Source organism: Ipomoea triloba, chromosome 2 (assembly GCF_003576645.1).
Source record: "Ipomoea triloba cultivar NCNSP0323 chromosome 2, ASM357664v1".
Taxonomy (NCBI): Eukaryota; Viridiplantae; Streptophyta; class Magnoliopsida; order Solanales; family Convolvulaceae; genus Ipomoea; species Ipomoea triloba.
Window position 1 is genome coordinate 23,853,059 of NC_044917.1, and position 21,534 is coordinate 23,874,592.

The window sequence follows — 21,534 nt, forward strand, 5'->3', positions numbered from 1 at the left end:
TATATATATATATATATATATATATATATATATATATATATATATATATATATATATATATATATGTTGCTTGAGACTATTATTTTGTGAGACAACCTAGTCAAGTTTATTGGACAATTTAGTAACCATAATGTTCACAAGTTTTTTCTTGGGAGCAAAATGGAAAAAAATTATTTTGTACTAAAAATTTTTTGTGTAGTGTATTGGGTTATTAGATAATACTTTTTTGTTGTTTACTAGAAGATTATTTAATTTGGGCATTGTTACTTCTTATCTCTAATTAAGGAATTAATAATTATTATTGTATATTTATTAATTAATCACCCATTTGAAAGAAAAAAGAAAAGTCATATTATACATGAATTATTACATATATAATAATTTAGTGTCTTATACTAGACAAGAAATTAAATTAAATATTTATAAACGCACTTATATTAGACAAAATAAAAAAAAATCACATGAAGAAGAGTTTGGTCGGTAAAAGGATTGGAAGTGAACTACTTGTAATATTTAATGAGAAATAAAAACCATAAAATCTAATATATATATATATATTAATGAGATAAATTATATAAAAACAAATAAATATATAATTAGTATGATGATGAATTAAATAAAATTAAAGGTTACCCTATCATATTAAAATCCTAATTCGATCAAAGTTGGCCTATCATACTAAAATTCTAATTAACATTAATTTAGGTTTCCCAATCATACTAAGATAGTTAAACATAACTAGCTAATACTATATAAATCCTTGCAGGCTAAGATATTTTCTTCAATCATTCTACAAGCCTATATAATTTCTTCATCATTCTATGCCTATATAAACCCTTGCAGATTGAAGATAATTTTCTTCTATCATTCTACAAGCTATTTAGATATAATAATTATAATAAACAATCATGTTTACCAAGGTTGTTATGCCGCTGATGTGGTTGTATTGTCTTCTTCTACAAGCATGGGTTTTATATCATCGTGGTGGCCTAATTCGTGGCCTAATTGTATTCAGGTTTATGAGTACCATTACAGCTTTACAGCTTATTTTTGTTATCCTTTACTTCTTGTTTTACCCCTCTTTTCAAAGGATCAACAATGAATCCATCAATGACGATGATGATTATAGCAGTGGTGATGATTATTATAGTAGTGATGATGATTATAGTGATGGTGATGATGATAGCAATGATGAGTGGGTAAGTCTTAAAAGTGGATGTAAAAAAAATGAGTAAAATGGTGACGTGTTGGAAGTTATTAGACTCTACTAATTAGATAGATTAATAGATTAGATATATTTTATTATTACATTTGTTTCCTACTTGTGGTTGTTATTTTTTATAATTCTATTCTTAGAAGTAATTCATGAGTTATTTGAGATTTGTTTTATGAATGTTTATTGGAGTTGAGTTTGAATAATATGATTGCAATTTTTTTTTAATCAAATTTAAACTTTGAATTTTTGGAATCCCATGACCATACCGTTGTACTTGCAGAGATCTAAGATAAATGCAGTGATTGAACATCACTACATCAATGCTCGAGTCTGGCATAATTTTGTTTATTTATGCTAAGATAGTTCGTAATTAGGAAAATATAAAAGCTTTAAAAAAAATTAGACACGAAAAAAATAAAAGTGCATGATAGATATACTTTTCCCTTGTATTCAAGAATAGTAATTTATAGATTTATAGCATCAATTGCCGTCAATTCTGGCCAAAAGCAATAAGGAATTAATAATTATTATGGAGTATTAATTAATTAAATGTAATTCGATATTAATCATCAAAGGAAAAAATATGTTAGCAGGCCAGAGTTCCTCAGTTGTGAGGTTCATTCAATAGCCAAACTACAAATAAAAACTTCTAGTAATATTCTAATTCCGGACCCCAAGTGTGAGAAGAAATTGTAATCTCATGTAAAGTTCATTCTCGTGTGTAAAATGTGAAAGGTTTTGTCTAATAAGGAGATGAAAAGTTTTGTCTAATAAAACATAAAATAAGGTTTTTCATCTGACATATTCCAAACCTGTCATTTTCATCTAGGAGACAAACCATTTGTGGTGCAAACAGTACAACTGTAGGAAGACATTTGGGATTTCTGCTACAATGATGGTTTGCAGCTATTTAAGGTCCTTCACCTCTCACTGCTCATAACATTTAGTCTCATACACCATCCAGAGAGTATAGAGTAGAAGTGAGAGAAAAATACAGTTCATTCAAGCAAAGGCAGCAAGCAGCACAGTTCATTCACGCAACAACAAACACCAACTATGGTTGGAGGTTAGATCCTTAATATTTCAGTTTTATTCTTACAGTTGGTATCAGAGCCAAATATAATCTCTGCCTAGTTATTAGTTTGAATGTGTATGCAATATGAATATATTTATTATATTAAAAGCATACATATATATTTGTGCTTTGCTTTTACAGTACATATATATTTGGATTTAATATATGTATATATATATATAAGCAAATTTCTGCTCAATATTTGCATATTAATATTTTCCATATCCACATATACATTTATTTGGATTTTATGTGTATATACATAAATTTTTACAATAATTTATGGAAAATATTATAACAATTTTTCGAAATATACATTCGAAATAAATGTCATATATACATACTGCCTTTGCGTTGAATTCGACAATGCCGGTGACGGAACTCGAAAAATCGCTGGACGACCATGGTTGAGCACCTCCTGTGCGGATGCGATGACGGTGGCAGCTCTGTCCTCCGGTCTCAGATCGGCTCGGGGCGGCGGAGTGNTGAAATATTTTCACCAATCATGTTTTATTCATAATCCAATTTGTGATTCATAATCCAATTTGTGATAAGAAGCCATGAAAGATGAAATGAATTCCATAAAGAGTAACGAAGTTTGGGATCTTGTTAAGTTACCTAATGGGGCTAAGGCTATTCATTAGCTAAATTAAGAGATACAAGACCAAGCTTGTTGCTAAGGGATTCACACATAATGAAGGTATCGATTANCTTTGGGCTTGGTCCTACTTTTTGATTTGGGAAATATTGAAGTAGAAGAAGAATGATGAAGGGAAATTATATTAGTTTGGGTTTGGCCCAATTCGGCCAAGCCCATTATACCTTTAAAAAAAAAATTATAATTGGGCCCATTTAGATTGTTTAAGTCATTTGGACATGCTTTAACTTTTGAGCTCATTATAATTATATATGAGCTTGCTTTAGTGTTTTCCTTCTATCATATTTGGGCTTCTTCTATCCTTAATTATTCAAGATTAATTTCTCCTTAATTTATTATTAAATTATCATTTAATTGTGAGTAAATATTAAGTTTTACATTTGCTATTTGGATTTTAATTTAATAATGAGAATTATATTAAATTGCCTTAAGTATTGCAATTTAATTATAAAGTATAAGTTAATAATATGCATAATCTGAGCATGCTATTTATATTTGTTGCAATAATTATTTGACTGTTATAATTATGCCTTTAGAAAAACATGTTCTTTAAGGATGAATTTAGAGCCTTCTAGGTCTGAATTAAATGTTTATTATGCATGATATAGTGCATTTTAGGTGAATTTAGTGCCTTTAAGGATAGATTAAGCATATTATTACTCTTCAGTTGTGTCTATTTAAGGGCACATTAAAGAACCAAAGATAGTTCACCCTTTTAAAAGCCTTATCCATAGGTGAACTCACAATCTTATAGATCTCTCAAACGATTTTACTTCAAATATGAAAACACATGAATTAGGGAAGTTTCTTGGGGAGGAATACTAGTTATATGGCCCTGGCTTAAAACGCCTTGCTGGTTGAAACTGTCATAGTGCCTTCAGCCATATTGCTACTAGTCCCCTTGCGACGCTACTCTGTCTAAGGAGTTGGTTTTTAAAGGAGCCTTAGCACCTACCAACTTTCCTGGGAGTATACCTAAGGATTGTCTATCATAATTTGGTTTAATTGGTTTGTTAGGCTTTAAAATCTCTTTTGCCAAGTGATTACAATTTTGATTAATTAAAGAGTAGCCACAGCATCTTTAATTGACTAAAAATTATTAAGTTTAATCACATAAAGATCGGCAATAATATGTCTAGTGATCTTATAATTTTAATTAATTGAGGAGTAGCCACAGCATCCTTGATCAATTGAATTTATATATTAAGTTGTTAGATCACATAAAGTTTTAGACATATCAATTGTGATTAATTATATGTAATATAATGAAATTTAGCCCACAGGCAATTTTGTTATATTTATATGATTAATCAGGATAAAATATCAAGTTATGATCATAATTTCGCCCACAGGCAATTTTTATGGCATACGAATCTATATTTTGCATAACTTACATTGGTAACAATATGCACTTCAGTCTCTCTCTCTCTATATTTTGCCTCGAAAATTTTAACCAAGCCTTTATTTCCTTACAGCATTTCAATCTCTTAATCATACAAAACTGAACATTGAAGTTCCAGAACTTAGGGGTTACAATTATAAAATATGGAAAGAAAGAATTCTCCTTAATTTAGGGTGGAATGACTTAGACTATGCTATACATAATGAGAAACCACCGGTCTCCACTAAAGACAGTACCCAAGATGACATTGTGTTATATGAGCGATGAGATAGGTCTAATTTGCTCACTACAATGTACATCAAGGCGAAAATATCTTATGAGATTCGGGGTTTTATTAATGAAAAGCATAAAGATGTCCGAGCATTACTCAAAACTATTGACGACCAGTTCGTCACTTTAGAAAAGTTTTTAGCTAGCACCCTTATTATGATATTTTCTTCTCTCCACCTCACTTCCATTAAGGGTGTGCGTGAGCACATCATAGAATTAAAGGACATCGTGGCTCAACTCAAAACTCTTGGGGTAGACATGTAAGATGNTTATTTCTTCATTTGGTTTTGTTGAAGATCCCTTTAATCATTATATATACCAAAAGGTCAGTGGGAGTAAAATTTGGTTCCTTGTTTTATACGTGGATAATATATTACCTTCTACTGGAGATAGGGAATACTTCATGACGTGAAACAATTTCTTTCTAAGAACTTTGATATGAAGGATATGGGTAATGCATTTTATGTCATTTGCATGAAAATTCATAAGGATAGATCCCGGTACATACTGATCTATCGCAAGAAACCCATATAGACAAAGTTTGGGAAAGATTCAGATTTAGAATTGTTCACCAACTCTAGCTCCCATAACAAAAGGAGATAAATTAAGTTTGAATAAATGTTCTAAAATTGACCTGGAGAAGTCCATGAAGGACATTCCATATGCTGAAGCAGTTGGGTGTCTTGGATACATTTAAGTATGTACAAGACCAAACATTGTTTTTGGAATGCTATGACGATACCTGCATAATCCAGGCAAAGACCACTAGAAAGCTGTAAAAGAGTTTTAACGTATCTCAAAGATACTAAAAACTATAAGCTTGGGTTTAAGAAAATATCTTAGATGTCATTGGATATTATCATGCGAACTTTGCTGGCTATATTGATTCTCAAAAATCAACTTCAGGGTACATATTTATTATGGCTGGTAAGGCTATATCATGGAAAAGTGTTAAACAAAGTGTTAAACAGTCTTTAATAACTACTTCTACCATGAAAGCCAAGTTCGTTTTCATATTTTGAGGCCACTTCATAAGGTGTATGGCTTAAGAATTTCTTCTCTAGGCTTAGAATTTTTGGATTTTGTATCTAAGCCATTAAGAATCTATTGTTACAACTCAGCTACAGTTTTCCTAACTAAGAACGACAAAAGTGGGAGTCGAATTAAGCACATCGACATAAAGTTCTTAGCTATAACGAAGCGTGTTAAAAAGTAAATTGTGGTCATTGAGCACATCAGTACTGAGTTGGTAATAACATATTCCTTGACTAAAGGCATGCCTACAGTTAAATTCAAGGATATTGCTGAAAAGATGGGACTTTCACCCATTTTGTAATATTGTATATACATACAGTTTTAATGAATGAAATTCTTTCGCATTCAGAAATTTTCTCATAAAGTGTGTACACTCTAAATTCATTGAGAAAATATTTCAGTTGGACTTGAAATAAACATATGGTTTATTTCATAAAGTTTTTTTTAGTTTCCTAATTAAGAGCTTGAAGGCAGTTTGCATTTGATCATAATGGATATTATTCGCACTAATGAAAACATATCATTATGGTTGGTGTTATTCTATTCTTTAAGTTTAATGTTTGCACCAAGTGGGAGAATGAAAGGTTTTGTCTAATAAGGAGATGAAAAGTTTTGTCTAATAAAACATAAAATAAGGTTTTTCATCTGACATATTCCAAACCTGTCATTTTCATCTAGGAGACAAACCATTTGTGGTGCAAACAGTACAACTGTAGGAAGACATTTGGGATTTCTGCTACAATGATGGTTTGCAGCTATTTAAGGTCCTTCACCTCTCACTGCTCATAACATTTAGTCTCATACACCATCCAGAGAGTATAGAGTAGAAGTGAGAGAAAAATACAGTTCATTCAAGCAAAGGCAGCAAGCAGCACAGTTCATTCACGCAACAACAAACACCAACTATGGTTGGAGGTTAGATCCTTAATATTTCAGTTTTATTCTTACAAAATGTAAATATGTGATTAAACTATACAAATTCTACTCCCGTAACAATTCACAAAATTCAATAGATTAAGCACAATCAATATAAATTCTAACAAAAAATCACCCACTAACGTGTGATGCTTTCTAGTGTATGTTTGTGAAGCCAAAGTTAATGTCACTCTATTGTGCAATTAACAAGCAAGAGTCACATATAACTAGATTAGGGTTTTATGCTATTATCAACTAGACCACACAAATTAAACACAACACTTAAAAAGAAATGTAAATATTATAAAAGAATTTAAGAACAAGCTATATAAATAAACTTCACAAGCTAGAATTCAAACCTTTACAGCCCGTTTGGTTCGCTGGAAAATATTTGAAGGAAACGGAATTCAAATTCCATGGAAAACAAATTACCAGGAAAATAGATTCCATTGTTTGGTTGGTGGAAAATAAATGACTGAGAATATAAAAGGTTGAATTTGGAATTGTAAGGAATAATGGGTATAAAGACAATCATACCCCTATACAATAATAACAACAATAATAATAATGGTAATTAAAGAAAGTTAATGAGGGCATAATTGTCCTCCTTGTTTTTCATGTAAAACATTTTCCATGGAAAACAAAATATCAAAGGGGTGGCCAAGGAATTTGTTTTCTTTGTTCTTAAGGAAAATGTTTTCCAATGGAAGTTTTCCATCCAACCAAATAAAGGAAAATCTAGTTTTCCTTAAATTCAAGGAAAACATTTTCCTTGGAAAATATTTTCCATCCAACCAAACACCTCCTTAGAGAAATTTAGCCACTCATGATGGTGAAGAAATCACGAATATTCAAAGTAAACAACCCAATTCCCAATTACAACAAGAAAAGATAAGAGAAAAAAAGTGTGTTCACACTATACAAAGATTAGCGGCAATCCATCCTGCAGCATATTCAATTCCTAACCAGAGTACTAACAGACGAGGTAGCCTGCAGATGTCTCCCAATATACTTTGAGCAGTCAGGAGGCTATATTTTAAAGAACCCGTTGGAAGACACGGGGGGTACTCGGCCAAATGGTAGCCAAGGCGGGGAGGGGAGATCGGAGGACGTTCAAGTAGGCGATCACGTATATCGTCAAGACCGGAAGCATTCGGCTTGGGCGATCGGAGTGAGGTCGCCGGTTGGTGAGCGGGGTAAAGCAAGCGAATAGCAAGGGGAATTTTCGTGTATTTATTCAATTAAACCATTAACCGAAAGAGTTTGGTTAATTCACTGAACCAAAATTTTTTGTTTATATTAGGGGTGTATAAACTTGGTAAAAGTTTGGTTAATTCACTGAACCAAAAAATTTTGGTAAACTGCGTTTTAACCGAAATACTTCGATTCGGTTAATGGTTTTAGGTTTTATAAAATTTTGGTTAATGATTAACTCAAATTTTATATATATATATATATATATATATATATATATTTATATGATCAAGTGAAATAGAAGCCGCAAGTGAGAAATATGAATTAATTTCGTCTATTGATCAAGTTCAGATCTAGGGTTCAGAATGAATTAACTTTAAAAAAAACGCGGTGGCATTATGGTAATTTTGTGTAAGTTAATTTTTTTTGTCTTCTAGTGCACATTGTCACTTTTTCTAGAGCATATTGTTATGTCATACAAAGCACATTGTTATGCCTTTCAGAGCATGCACAATGTTGTGCCTTCCTAGTGAGTATTGTTTGCCTTAGAGTGCACATTGTTATGCCTTCCAGAGCACATTGTTGTGCCTTGTAGTGCACATTGTTGTGCCTTGTAGTGCAAATTGTTGTGCCTTCCAATTGGTCGTAGGAGATAAAGAGAGATTCAGTCAAAGAAGCAAGCAGAACGCTCGAAAGGGTGAGCGGCTGGGCTAACCGGTCGATCGGGAAAGATTTGATCAAAATGCGAGTCGAGCGCTCAGAATTAAAGACCGGAACGGTCGACCTACATGGCACTTAACCATTTATTCGCATGGCTTATTTTTCAGGTATCAAAGATTGTAGCTCGCAATGAAAGTTGCAACCTACTAGGAGGGGGGAGTAGATTGAAAAGTAAGTACTTAGGATAGGCATAATAGCATACTAGTCGGTCCAGACCATACCCCTCTAGTGGGGATGCATATCATATTTTTCACTTCATTGGTATTTCAAGTCTTGCATATGGATAAGTGCCTGACCTCATGGCCAAAAGTGGTTGGTTCAGATCATCTTGAAAAGCAACCGGTTAACCCCTCTTGGGAAAGTGGTCAGCCTTCACCCTTAGTGGTCGACCTTCAGCATCAATAATCGCCCTTTGGCCTTAGTCGTCGACCCTCGACCTCGGCCTTCAACCTTAGTGGTCGACCCTTGACCTTCAACCTCAGTGGTCGGCCATTGGCCTTCATGCTCAATGATCGGCATATATCCTCTCTCCCACAGCTCAATATTCGACTATATTCTCCCACTGCTCAGAGGTTGACTTTGCTCTCCCACAACTTGGAGGTTGACTCAACTCTCTCACTTCTCGGTGGTCGACTTTTCTCTCCCACCGCTTGGTGGTCAACTCTATCCACTTTACTCTCTCACCGCTTGGTGGTTGACTCCTCTCTCACACTACTCGATGGTCGACTCCTCTCTCTCACCACTCGATGATCGGCTCTTTTCTCCCACCGCTAGATGGTTTAATCTTCTCCCATCTCTGGGTAGTTGACTCCTCTCTCCCATAGCTTGGGGGTCGATTTTTCTCTCCTATCACTCAGTGGTCGACTCCTCTCTCTCCCACCGCATGGTGGTCAACTCTGCTCTTTGATTCGCTCTAAACAAGTATAGTGGTATTCGGAATAAACAAAAATAATTTTTTTTATCGTCCTCAAGGATTGGGGGTTGGATTAGTCAAAGAAGATCTAGGCACAAGCACTGAACGATTGTGGAAGTTAAGTAATTAATAACAGGAATGAGATATGATATGCATAGGAATGAAAACAATGGGATAAAATTGATAATAACAAGCTAGGGATTGGAATGTGTATTTAATTTGTTGGTCTGATGCCATGAGTCAAGAGATAGATTGAGTGCTAAGAAACTTCACCATTGAGTTCAAGACTACTATGTAACACCCCAATTTTCACATCTTGGATTTATTACAAAATCCTTAAATATAATACATTGCGGAAGCGTCTAACCAGCAGAAAATTGGGTGTTACCGCCACGCTTAGGTATCTTTCCTATACCTAAACGCTAAGGCTAATACTTACAACCTCAAATAACCATATCAATATCCAGATATGTACATATGGAAATAATCTCTCCAGGGTGTCTATTCTAGGATAGAGTAATCTTCAACCTCGACTCCCATCCTATTTAGAGCTCATCGGCCACAGGGGCCCACGCTAGACTGCATCTAATAAAGGACACAATGAAGTGTAGTTAGCGCGACGGCTAAGTAAGGAAATCCATTGTCACTCGAAAGTAAACAAAGGTTTCGAAAAACATAATTTCCAGAAAATGTAACTTTACCCAACGGTTGCATTCTACCTGCAACAGTTATAAATAGCAACTTGCATACATTATGAGCACAATTCAGTAACGTCTCATGTCATTTCCCTCTTGACAAGGTCATTTAGTAATCATTTTCATACCCAGTAATATATTGTTAAACAATTAAGCATACTAGTAAGTAGTAAGAAACATAAATCACACATCTTGCTTGTAATCACTTTAGTAGAAAAACCTTTCCCTCATAATAAAATCCTCATCACTTTTCACTTTTCAAAAAGAGAGATCACCCACAACCTTTGGGTACTTAAAAACTTATCACATCTTTCTTTCCCGTAGCTACAGCGTAACTACATTCATATTTCAAAATTCCACTTAGTCCTAGATAGAAAGTGTGAGGCCTTTGGAGTCCTTTCTCCACTTTTGACCACTTGGATCGTTGAACTCGGGTTCAGTGGTCATCGCCCGGTCTAATACTGATCCCCTGGACTTATAGGAGCGTTGGAATGATTCCTAGCTAGCCTCACTAGGTTCATAAGAACGACACCTACCCGAACATAGAGTGACTATACTTAAGTGTGCACACCCCCGTAGGAGTACCTTTTCCTTCCGGGTGATATAGTACTCGGCGAATCGACTTCGCCCACAGTATGATTGATCATACACATAATTACCATGCGGAATAGGCACTTTAAGCTCATCTTTATTCCGTGGTTAACAAGATCCTTCACCACTTTTACTAGAACTAAGATTTGAAAACATTTTCCTTCCTTTTCCCTTTCCTTGAGTCAAAATCACTTTATAGACATTTCCCACAAAATCAAGTCCTCCTTTGAAATCAATCACCATTCTTAACTTAGTTCAAAAGTCTTGTCTCTCAAAACATTTTGCTCAAAACATTTCCCAAAATACACATATTGGTTAATGATTTGTTCATTTCGAAAACCAAGTAACGAGAGTCACATTATTCCTTAAAACATGATTTTTCTTCCAAATGGATTATGACATCCCAAAACCTCGTTACTAATTTTATTACAAATTATATTTGTCAAAATTGTTTCTAACCATTCTTTTTCAGAAAATTTCAGCTTGGCGCAGTCTGAAAGATTGAGCCGGTAAAAATAGTTCCCGAACTCTTTTTCACTTTAAATTTTTATGGTAGAACCCAAACTTATAGTACTTGATGTCCATAAAATGTTTTGGTCATTTTGATCCACGAATAAACACAGAAAATTCCCTTTTTGCCCTTGGCAGTGTGCTGTCCAGAATATTTTTCTCTCTGGACCAGTTTTGGAAAAAAATTCGAAAACCGTACTTATACTACTCCGATCATTATGAAATTTTATATGCGGGTTCTACACTTATAGAACTACATTCCTAAAAAAAATAGGATCAAAATACCTTACCAATTTTTCCCAATAAATCTCGGAAGTTACTGCCAGAATCTATCCTGATTTCTTTTCACTATTTTCACAAGTACAAGCCTATATGGGCATAAATTCAACATATACATTCATAAATTAGCTATGAACATGTATATAAAAATTACCAAAAATCCAAAGTGTAGTTTCTTAGGCTAACTTGTAGATCCACGAACTTAACACATAATTTCACGTAAAATTTTCCTAGTCACGTAATTTACTAGCATTTGTTCACCTTCAAGTGATTGAGCCAACTTAAGGGATTCCTTACCTTTGTAGAAACCTTTAAAAACCGCACTAGTTGATGGTGTTTTCCTTGGATTCCTTCACCAAAGATCCTAACATAACACCATAATAACAATATTTTCATAAATCTTAAGTTCAAGCTTAAATCTTAGGAGGGATTGAACCGAACAAAACCGAAGTTCTTACCTATAGTAGAGCTCTTGGAGTTGAAGAAATGCCTAAGGAGTTCTTGGATCACAATGGAAGACTAAGCTAATTTTTTTCTTCTTCTCCTACTAGTATGGTTCGAAAATGAGAGAGAGAGAGAGAGATGAGTGTGATAGTGTAGATCTTGTTCTTGAAGATCAAGCAAGCAAGTGCAATGTCTCCATACCTCATTAATGCTAGCATTAAATGATCAATCTTAGTCTAGATTTGCTTGCCACTTGTCAACACCCTATGGAGTCCTTAAGAAGATCACAAATTTAATTGGCCAGTTTATGCTTAAATCAGATGAAAGCTCGGAGGATTATAACTTAATTCGGGAAAATTCTAATACCAAAATTATCCTAAAAATAATCTCGTCGTAAATCACCAAATTTGGGAATTTTTCGGTCTCTCGTGAATTATAGGTATAGAGTCCGTAACAATTCATCCCTTACAGTCCATTTAAAATTTTCTTGAACTAGAAGTTCAGGCTTAATCGTATGATACTTAATAATCCAATTTCTAGGAAAATCCAAACTGAATCTATATCCTTAAAATTTTCTCGGTTAGTGACCGGTACGTAGTTCGCAGCTTATCGATAATTAGTCTTACTTTAAAAAAAAATCCTTCTGAAGTACCGAGAGATCATCTCATAAGTGTCATAGCTTAAAAAAAATATTTTCGAGCCTTAACTTTGTCGGAAAAAACCGAGGGGTTACAACTATCTCCAAATTGGTTGACTAACACGCCACTCCCGTGATCTAATGTTAGGCCAATTCGCCATACGGGGGTTCTTCCACTCTCGTGACGCTACGAATCCCCTCAATAAGCTCGAGTAGTCTTAGACCTTCAACATTTCCTACTTTCGTAAGTGAATTTGAAGGTCATGAGATGTGGTCTAAGGAATAATGACAGTTGAGAGACGAGTATAGATGTGTGATAACCTATGGACTCCTTGCCCATTCAGATGCTAAAATTTCATACTAGACAAGTATTGACAAGGTTGTGCACAAGCCACAAACCCATCAACACTAACACACAAAAATATCTCACTAGAACAAGAACCCTATGTTGGTTTCAAACCCTTGAATGAAATAAGTATCAAATAAAAATCAAACACAATAAGCACCACTATCCAACCCCCAAACTACTCTACACACTCATAATATAAGAACAAAGCACAATAACATTCATCAATAACATAATCCAACAATGTATTAAGCAAATAAAGATGGAAAATAACTTCAAAACAAACTAGAATCCAAAAGATAGAGTAAATAAACACAATAACGAGATAAAATAATAATAATGTATTTTATGTGTTTTTAGAATTTGCTCCATAAGTCTACACAATAATGATTGAAATTTGCCTTTACCATGCAATGGACGATATAATTTGTCATTAGAGCAAATATCATTTTTAGTCCCTCAACTATAATATATGTATCAATTTTGGTCCTTGACTATTAAAAATTTCAAATTAGGTGCATGACTATTCAATTTGTATCACATTTGGTTCTTGACTATTAACATTTTCAAATTAGGTGCATGACTATTCATTTTGTATCACATTTGGTCCTGCCGTTAAATTTTCCGGCCAAATTTCCGGCTAAGTCACCGGTGACCGACTAATTTATTTAATTTTTATTTTAAAAATTATTTTAATACTCCATAACTTTTAAATAAAAAAAAAACTTAAAAATAAAAAATAATAATAAAAAAATAGAAAACGCCGGTCACCCCCGATGACTTCGCCGGAAAATTTAACGGCAGGACCAAATGTGATACAAAATGAATAGTCATGCACCTAATTTGAAAATATTAATACTAAAGGACCAAAAGTGATACAAATTGAATAGTCATGCACCTAATTTGAAATTTTTAATAGTCAAAGGACCAAAATTGATACATGTATTATAGTTGACAGACTAAAAATGATATTTTCTCTTTGTCATTATACTATCTGTGCCTCTGTGGGCCTTAGATAATTTACAGAGTATTCAAATAAATTGGACATAAAGCAAGTCTATGAAAGATTGCCCAATAATCTGGGAGACTGTTAAATTAATTTTGTTATCTCCGGTGGCCAATCGGAAAAGAAGTATGGATGTGTTGGTATGCCTAGTAGTGATTTCACAGTTCCCATTCTTCTATTGGCTATGGACGTACCCTCAGACATGGGTGGATCTTTGCGGGAAAGGGCGTGACCCATCTCACGTCATGAGCGTAGTGTCTAACGTGCTGAAGCTGCTGCAGTTCATCGCTTTGTATTCGGTATCAACGCCTTCTTGGCCGCCGCCTCTCTACTTCTGGCCGCTTTTCCTCTTCGGTCAGTTCCTCAACATCAGGTTTCTCTTCTTACTTACTCCTCTGCTCACTCTTCCCAACCCACAATGTCTTGATTGTTTGATTTTAATATACCTATACCTTTGTTGTAATGTTCTGTGGGTATTGTTTTTAAATTCATGAAATCTTGATTAATGGTATGAACATTGAGCTTAGATGATGAGGAAAGGGGGAGATTCTAATTTAGATTTGTTGTCTGGGAAGAGTGTAACTTGCACTGAACTACATCTTGGAACCCTAGATTCTAAGTTAGGACTAACAATTACCTCTGAGCTTAAGGGGATTATTCTGTTTAGGTGTGGATCATGGAAATGGAGAATGTGGTCGGCCTGCAAGATTATAACCTTGATGATAGATCGGTATGCCATAAATGTATTTGTGTAGATAAATATCAAAATTGGAAAAAACACTTTATGTCATCAATTCTTTGATTTACGGAAAAGTCCCTAGCACATACTCGGAGGTGTACCTTGGGTGAAGCCCGCCTTTTGACGTTAGCCAGCAAAGGATCACAACCACAAGGAAGTAGGTTGCCCATTGTTTATCAGGAAGGTCAATAGACGGCACTCACGGGAAGTTGAACTTGGAACTTTGTGGTTACCAAGTAAACTCTCCAACTAACTTAGTTGGGGTTACCCCAATACTATATTTAATGCTAAAGGTGGAGAAAGTTTGTTTCTTTTATTTATTTATTATTATTTTTTGTGCTAAGATTGCTGATATCTGTGAGTCTGCTAGAACTAGATTGAAGTAATAGTGAGTGAAAATTTTGTGGAGGAACTTTAACTGTGATTGAAAGTTGCCTTTGAATGATTTCATCTTGTTCTTTTGCTAGTCTGCTGAAGTCTGTGATTGAAAACAGTGTCACCTTTGAATGATTTCAATCTTGTTCTTTTTTTTTTCTTTTTTTTATTTTTATGTTAGGATCTATTGAATAAAAAAGGGAAAAAAGAAAAATCTTGAGAGTATGTCTGGATCTTTAAACCAAACCTTCTGTTTGAATTATTGGATGTACCTGTAAGTGCATAGGAAAGACTAGCATGTAGCTGGCTTGTCCATTTTTCATTCTTCTAACCTGAATTTTTAGCGTAAGTATGTGTGGTTTACGTGATAATGGTTGCTAGTGTAGGGTATACCAATTGTTGGGAGAGTGTGGCGTATACTATGGTGTGAGGTTTGGAAAGAACATTCCCTGGGTGACACAGTTTCCATTTGGAGTAATTAGGGATCCCCAGTATAGTGGCAGCATTTTATGTATTATCGCTTGTCTGCCTTGGGTTCCCTATCCATATATTCTCCTTTGGGTCCTCGGCTATGTGTTTGTGATTCACGTAGAATCTAAGGAAGATCCAGCTACTCGTGCCAAGCCCCTTGCAGAAGAGACTACCTGCTAGCGAGATCTGCTCCTTCAGATGATGAACAGCCTCTAAAGCACAACCAGCCATGTTCTTTTCTGTGTTGTTTCACATTTTGGGCTTTTCCTAGTCCTTATCTTGCTATGTTATGTTTTTTAGCAGTTGATACTCAAATCTAAATCTCCTTATCTTGCTATGTTATCTTGCTATATTATGTTTTTTACCCGCAAGTGACGATTCTCCCTGGGCCAGCTCCTGTGCCTCTCGGAACGATCATGGGTAGACCCCGGACCGTTAAACGGACGGAGAGAAAGACCCTATAAATTTACCAAAAAATCACACATCTCTATTGCATTTTAAATGCCAAACAGCCATCTGGATTGGGCTCTTTCACTTTCAACATCACTATATATTTATATATCATTTTCCTTCAATTGTTATATGGTGGACGGTGGTCCAAAAACGCCGGCGCATTATGCTTAACTAATTCCGTATTTATGATGTGCTTAGAATAATTTCGCATTTATAATGTACTTAGAATAAAATAAAACTAAAGTATATTTAAAATGAAACTGAATAACACGTCTCACGTATTAAGTGTATATTGTTAAATGAAACTGTAATTAAATTAAAATCATACTTTAGTTGTGCTATAATGAAATTATAATGTATCTAAAATGAAACTAAATAATAAGTTTCTTATATTGAGTGTATATTGTCACATGAAATTATAGTTGAATTAAAATGATACTTTAGTTGTGTTGTAATGAAACTACAGTGTATATAAATGAAACTGAATAACAAGTTTTACATATTTGAGTGTATATTGTCCAATGAAACCTAATTGAATTAGAATTATACTTTAGTGGTGTTATAACAAAATTACATAATTCAATAGCATGTCTCACATATTGAAAACAGTAGTTGAATCAAAATGATACTTTAGTTGTGCTGTAATAAAACTTTAGTGTATATATAAAATGAAATTGAATATATTATAAAAAGAAACGCACCGTTTGAACCATGGTACACAATAAAATTTGCAATCGTTATACCCTGCACCGCGGTGCACATAGCAATGTGCACCACGAACATAAACGACGTCGTTTCGATGTTAGTGGACACGGATGCGAATGACTCCAGGGAATTCATTATCTATAATACACATAATCATTATCTAGAATACACAGAACGTTTGCCCAGAATACACAGAATATTGACACAAAATACACAGATGTTAGTGGAAGCGGACGCGGACGCGAATGACTCTAGGGAATTCATTATCTATAATACACATAATCATTATCTAGAATACACAGAATGTTTGCCCAGAATACACAGAATATTGACACAAAATACACAAAATTCATCATCCTAACATTCGAATGCACAAACACATCACAACCTGTGTTAATAACATGAATACACAGAATATTGACACAAAATACACAGAATTCATCCTCCTAAACATTCGAATGCACAAACACATCACAACATGTGTTACTAACATGAATACACAGAACGGTTGCCTAGAATACACAGAATATTAACATAAATACAGACATCGGCCGAACTGGAAAACGTAATTTTCAAAAAAATAGACAGTTAATTTACAATACTCAAAATGACGTCGTTTACGTACGTGGTGCATATTGCTATGTGCACCGTGGTGCACGGTATAATTTGCCTAAAATTTGCCATTTTCCTTAACTTGGATAACCCTTCGTTTACTTCAAGTCTCTGGTTTTCTATTTCTCTCCTTTATTATTAGTTCTATTTGAGTAAGAATTAATACCAATGGAATATTGGGTGTCATGTTAGTCCAACTGAGCCCAATCCAATACATAATTCATAAGTTTAATGGAGCGGCCCAAACTCAATTTCCAAGTCCATCAGGGCAGCTGAGAATCCACGATAGCTGTCTCTGGCAAATTATGCTATGTACTCATGTTCATGTTCACAATTTTAAAATTCTATGTTCACAGTTTTAAGACTTGTTCACAGTTTTAGAACTTAATATACAAAATTACATTACTCAATATTCACAATTTTTGAACTCTATATTCATAATTTTGTTATATAGATTCAAAAATTGTGTTATACTATTGAATATAGAGTTATGAAATTGTGGCAATAGAGTTTTGAAATTGTAGCAATAGAGTTCTGAAATTATGAACATAGAGTTCTGAAATTGTGAACATAGAGTTCTGTAATTGTGAATATAGAGTTCAAAAATTGTGAATATAGAGTTATGAAATTGTGACAATAGAGTTCTGAAATCGTGAACATAGAGTTTTGTAATTATAAATATAAAGTTCAAAAATTGTGAACATAGAGTTCTAAAATTGTGAATATGGACCTTGGTCCACCTTGCAAGGTAGACTCGAGTCTATGGCATAACAACCGGTTGTGTCTACCTTGAGGTTTCAAGGCAAATTATGGTCCACATAGTGCTATGTGGACCATAATAAAAAGTACATTTTTAATATATTAAAAATATATTATTTGTGTATTGAATGTACATTATACAAAACAATGTACTTTCAGGACTCAAATAATGTACTTTTCCTAAATACATGGTTAAAAAAATTGCGAGGCGCTCGGGGGACGCCTAGCGCCTATGGCGCCTAGGTGGGGATTAAACGGCGCCTAGGCGCCTGCGTACTTTTTTATTTTATTATTTATTTTTTAAAAATTTGTTTAAGTATTTTAAATTTTTTAATGACTAATAATTATAAACCATATAATACTTGTTAGGAACCCCGAACCATTGATTTTGATGATACCAAAGACCCGAGGAGACCCCTCATTTCTTATTCTGTCTTTTATTGTTTAGAAGGACGAATCCTTGTCTTAGTCTTTGTTGTTAACCGAATCCTGACTCTTAAAGAGTAACTTGTTATCATCCCTGGACAAGTCCTCAAATAAGAGGTTACAAGCCGAAGACTTGAAGTTACGAAGAGTTGACGATTGAAGACATGAAGACTTAAAGAACCGAAGACTGAAGACTGTGAAAGCTTTAGGCCGAAGAATGGAAGGGCCGAACTCTTGAAACCGAACAATCAAAAGCTGATTGATTCGGGGAGATGATGAGAATGATAAGGACAATCATTCTCAAGAGTACCCAAGGCACTAGACATTCTTTGTTGGTTGTCTTATTTATACACTTGAGGTTAGGTATAACTTGAATGTCAAAATGGATCCTAGGCAACAATCCCAAGGAGCATTTAATGATTGTCACATTTTTGTGAGACAAAAGACAAATTGTCCTTGCATAAAAGTGAACAAATGGCTAGAAAGGTATTGACATTCTGAAAATGTCAAACCTTACCCATTGGATATTACACACTGGATAATAGGTTTAAAAATTCAGATTCCCTCCAACGGATATGAAAATTCTCACCTATAAATACCCTTGTCCCATCTCACTTGAACAAGGTTGAAAAAGCAAAAAGTTATTAGCAAGCAATATTACTTCCTGTGTGTCAAAAATATTCAAAAGCTCAAAAGTTATATCCAGATCATAAAAGAGATCTTGTGAAGCTCAAGTGTTGAAATCAAGAAGTTCAAACACAAGAATCTCAAAGTTGGAGAAACATTCTCAACCATTTTCAACCATCTCTACTTGTGAAGTAGAAAGAGGCGGAGTAAACCTTGAAGGAGTTGAAAAACCTAACCTAACGTGGCTGCCGGGCTTGGTGATCAAAGGAGCACGTTGAAAAGGAGTTTTGTACTATTAAGGAGAATATAGTGCAAACCTTCACGAGTTGTGAAGAAGAGTGGAGTAGGCTTCGTTAAGAGCCGAACCACTATAAAAATCTCTATCTCTCTCTCTTTTTATTTTTACGTACTGCATTGCATGCCACTCTCAAACCTAACATTTTCATAGAATAACTCTTCGTGCAAAGTAATCTTTAAAATTTGGTATAACCCTTTTATCCGTTGCGTTTTATCTTTGATCGAGTTTATTCCCTTCAAAGGAGTGATCACGTAAAAAGTTTTTAAAATACCTGTGAGTCTATTCAAAACCCCCCTCCCCCCTTCTAGACTCACACCTCTACCACCGGGACCAACAAGTGGTATCAGAGCGGTAACCTTGAACGGTGAACACTCTGTGTATACTGCCTGGTGATCCTCTTTAAAAATTTAAAAATCTCTTTTATACTTTGCACTATGTCAAAAATGGAACATTACAGACATTTTCTCATGTTTAACCTAGACAAGTTTGATGATTGGAAAGTGCGAATGCAGGCTCACCTGTCTGCTATTCATGATGAGATGTGGGATGTGATTACTGATGGACCTATCAAGATCCTACAAGTAAACACCAACCGAGCCGCTGATGATCCAACGTCACCAGCAATGATACCGAAGGATAAGTCCTTGCTGACAACCGAGGAGAGAACTCGTGCGAACCTTGACAACATTGTCAAAGATATACTCTACAAGGCTTTGGATGAGTCACTATTCCCTCGGGTGAGAAAGTGCAAATCGGCTAAGGACATCTGGGACACACTCATGCACATAGGAGAAGGTGACGAGCAAGAAAAGGAAAACAAGTTGACTATTGCCATGAAAAGATTCAAGGATTTCAAACTTAGCACAAAAGAATCCATAACTGATATGGAAGCTCGATTCATGAAGTTGCTTATGGACATCCGAGACCTCGATGAGGAGAAGCTTTCGCAAAAGGAGAGAAACCTAAAGATTCTCTGAGGACTGCCGAAGAGTTGGGAAATGAAAGTTGTTGCTATGCGTGATCACCAAGACCTGAAAACAACGAGCACTACTCAGATCTTCAGTGACCTAAAAGCGTATAAATTCGAGAAGGAAACACTACCTGTAGAAGAACCTAAGACAAGAAATGTAGCTCTCGTTGCAAGTCAACAACCATCATCGTCAACCGTAAGGTCAAATTCTAACCCATCTGATTTATTCACTGATGATCAATTTGCCTTGTTTATGAGGAAGTTCAAAAGGTTTATGATGAAAAACCAGACTCATGACAATTCGGGCAAATCAAGAACGACGAAGCATAGAAATACTAACAAGCCTAGTGGATCAAGAACACGTGACACTGAGGAAGTATAGATGCTATGTTATAACTGCCGTAAGCCTGGACATTTCAAAGCCGAATGTCCTTATCCCATAGTCAAGAAACATCAAGAAGAATACGGCAACTACAAGAAGAGTTTGGGAAACTATAGCAATCCGAAGAATGCATCGAATGATACAAATGATCAACCTAGCAACTATTCTGGAAACAATCCGAAGGGTGACAGACGAATAAATGCGTTAGCTGTGGAAGAGAAATCAGAAGAAAAGAATGACGAGCCATGCACATCAAGCTCCAGTTCAGAAAGTGACAGTTCGGAAGACGAAAAGGGACTCCTATGTCTTTTTAGTCAAGAGGATTCGGATGAAGAATTATGCTTTATGGCGGAAGAAGAAGAGGTAACTTCTCAAAACTGCTCATCTAATTATAGTTTCGAATCCAGCCATCATGAAAATCCTAGGGAAGCATTCGAAAGAATGATGAAGGATTTTGATGATGTTAGAAACACACATTTCAAACTTAAGGAAGAGAATGCTCAACTATTGGCATAAAGACAAGATCTCGAGGAGTTAAAGTCCAAAAATGCTGAGATACTTGAATCTATAAGCCAGCTTGAGAAACAAGCTCATCTACTTAAGGAAGAATGTAAAGTGAAAGATGATAGAGAGCAAAACCTACATGTGGTAATTGCGACATTTACTAATTCATCCAGAATAATGGATCGAATGGTAGATGATCAAAGATCATCAGGGAGTAGAACCGGACTTGGTTACAACTCCAGCTCTCATTCACATGTCCTCTTAGCACGACCAACAGATCCTTCTACCAGTGGAGGTTTAAACTCTG

The 21,534-nt window shown here is 34.9% G+C and overlaps 2 protein-coding genes across 2 annotated transcripts; both read left to right on the forward strand.

Annotated features, from left to right (window-relative positions):
- The first annotated feature begins 13,975 nt into the window (after positions 1–13,975).
- On the forward strand, positions 13,976–16,000 carry LOC116011098 (phosphatidyl-N-methylethanolamine N-methyltransferase-like). The gene is made up of 2 exons (XM_031250614.1): positions 13,976–14,279; positions 15,407–16,000. The coding sequence occupies exons 1-2, from the start codon at positions 14,035–14,037 to the stop codon at positions 15,669–15,671; spliced, it is 510 nt and encodes a 169-aa protein (XP_031106474.1). The 5' UTR covers positions 13,976–14,034; the 3' UTR covers positions 15,672–16,000.
- A 3,814-nt stretch (positions 16,001–19,814) lies between these two features.
- Positions 19,815–20,348, forward strand: LOC116010936. Its single transcript, XM_031250429.1, has one exon. The coding sequence runs from the start codon at positions 19,815–19,817 to the stop codon at positions 20,346–20,348; it is 534 nt and encodes a 177-aa protein (XP_031106289.1).
- Positions 20,349–21,534: the final 1,186 nt, after the last annotated feature.

What these genes read in the sequence shown, in the direction of transcription:
- LOC116011098 (XM_031250614.1), top strand. Translation starts at nt 14,035, where the DNA reads ATGGATGTGTTGGTATGCCTAGTAGTGATTTCACAGTTCCCATTCTTC. An exon ending in GGTCAGTTCCTCAACATCAG is followed by an intron (nt 14,280 to 15,406) that starts GTTTCTCTTCTT and finishes TTGCTAGTGTAG; the next exon opens with GGTATACCAATTGTTGGGAG.
- LOC116010936 (XM_031250429.1), top strand. Translation starts at nt 19,815, where the DNA reads ATGGAACATTACAGACATTTTCTCATGTTTAACCTAGACAAGTTTGAT.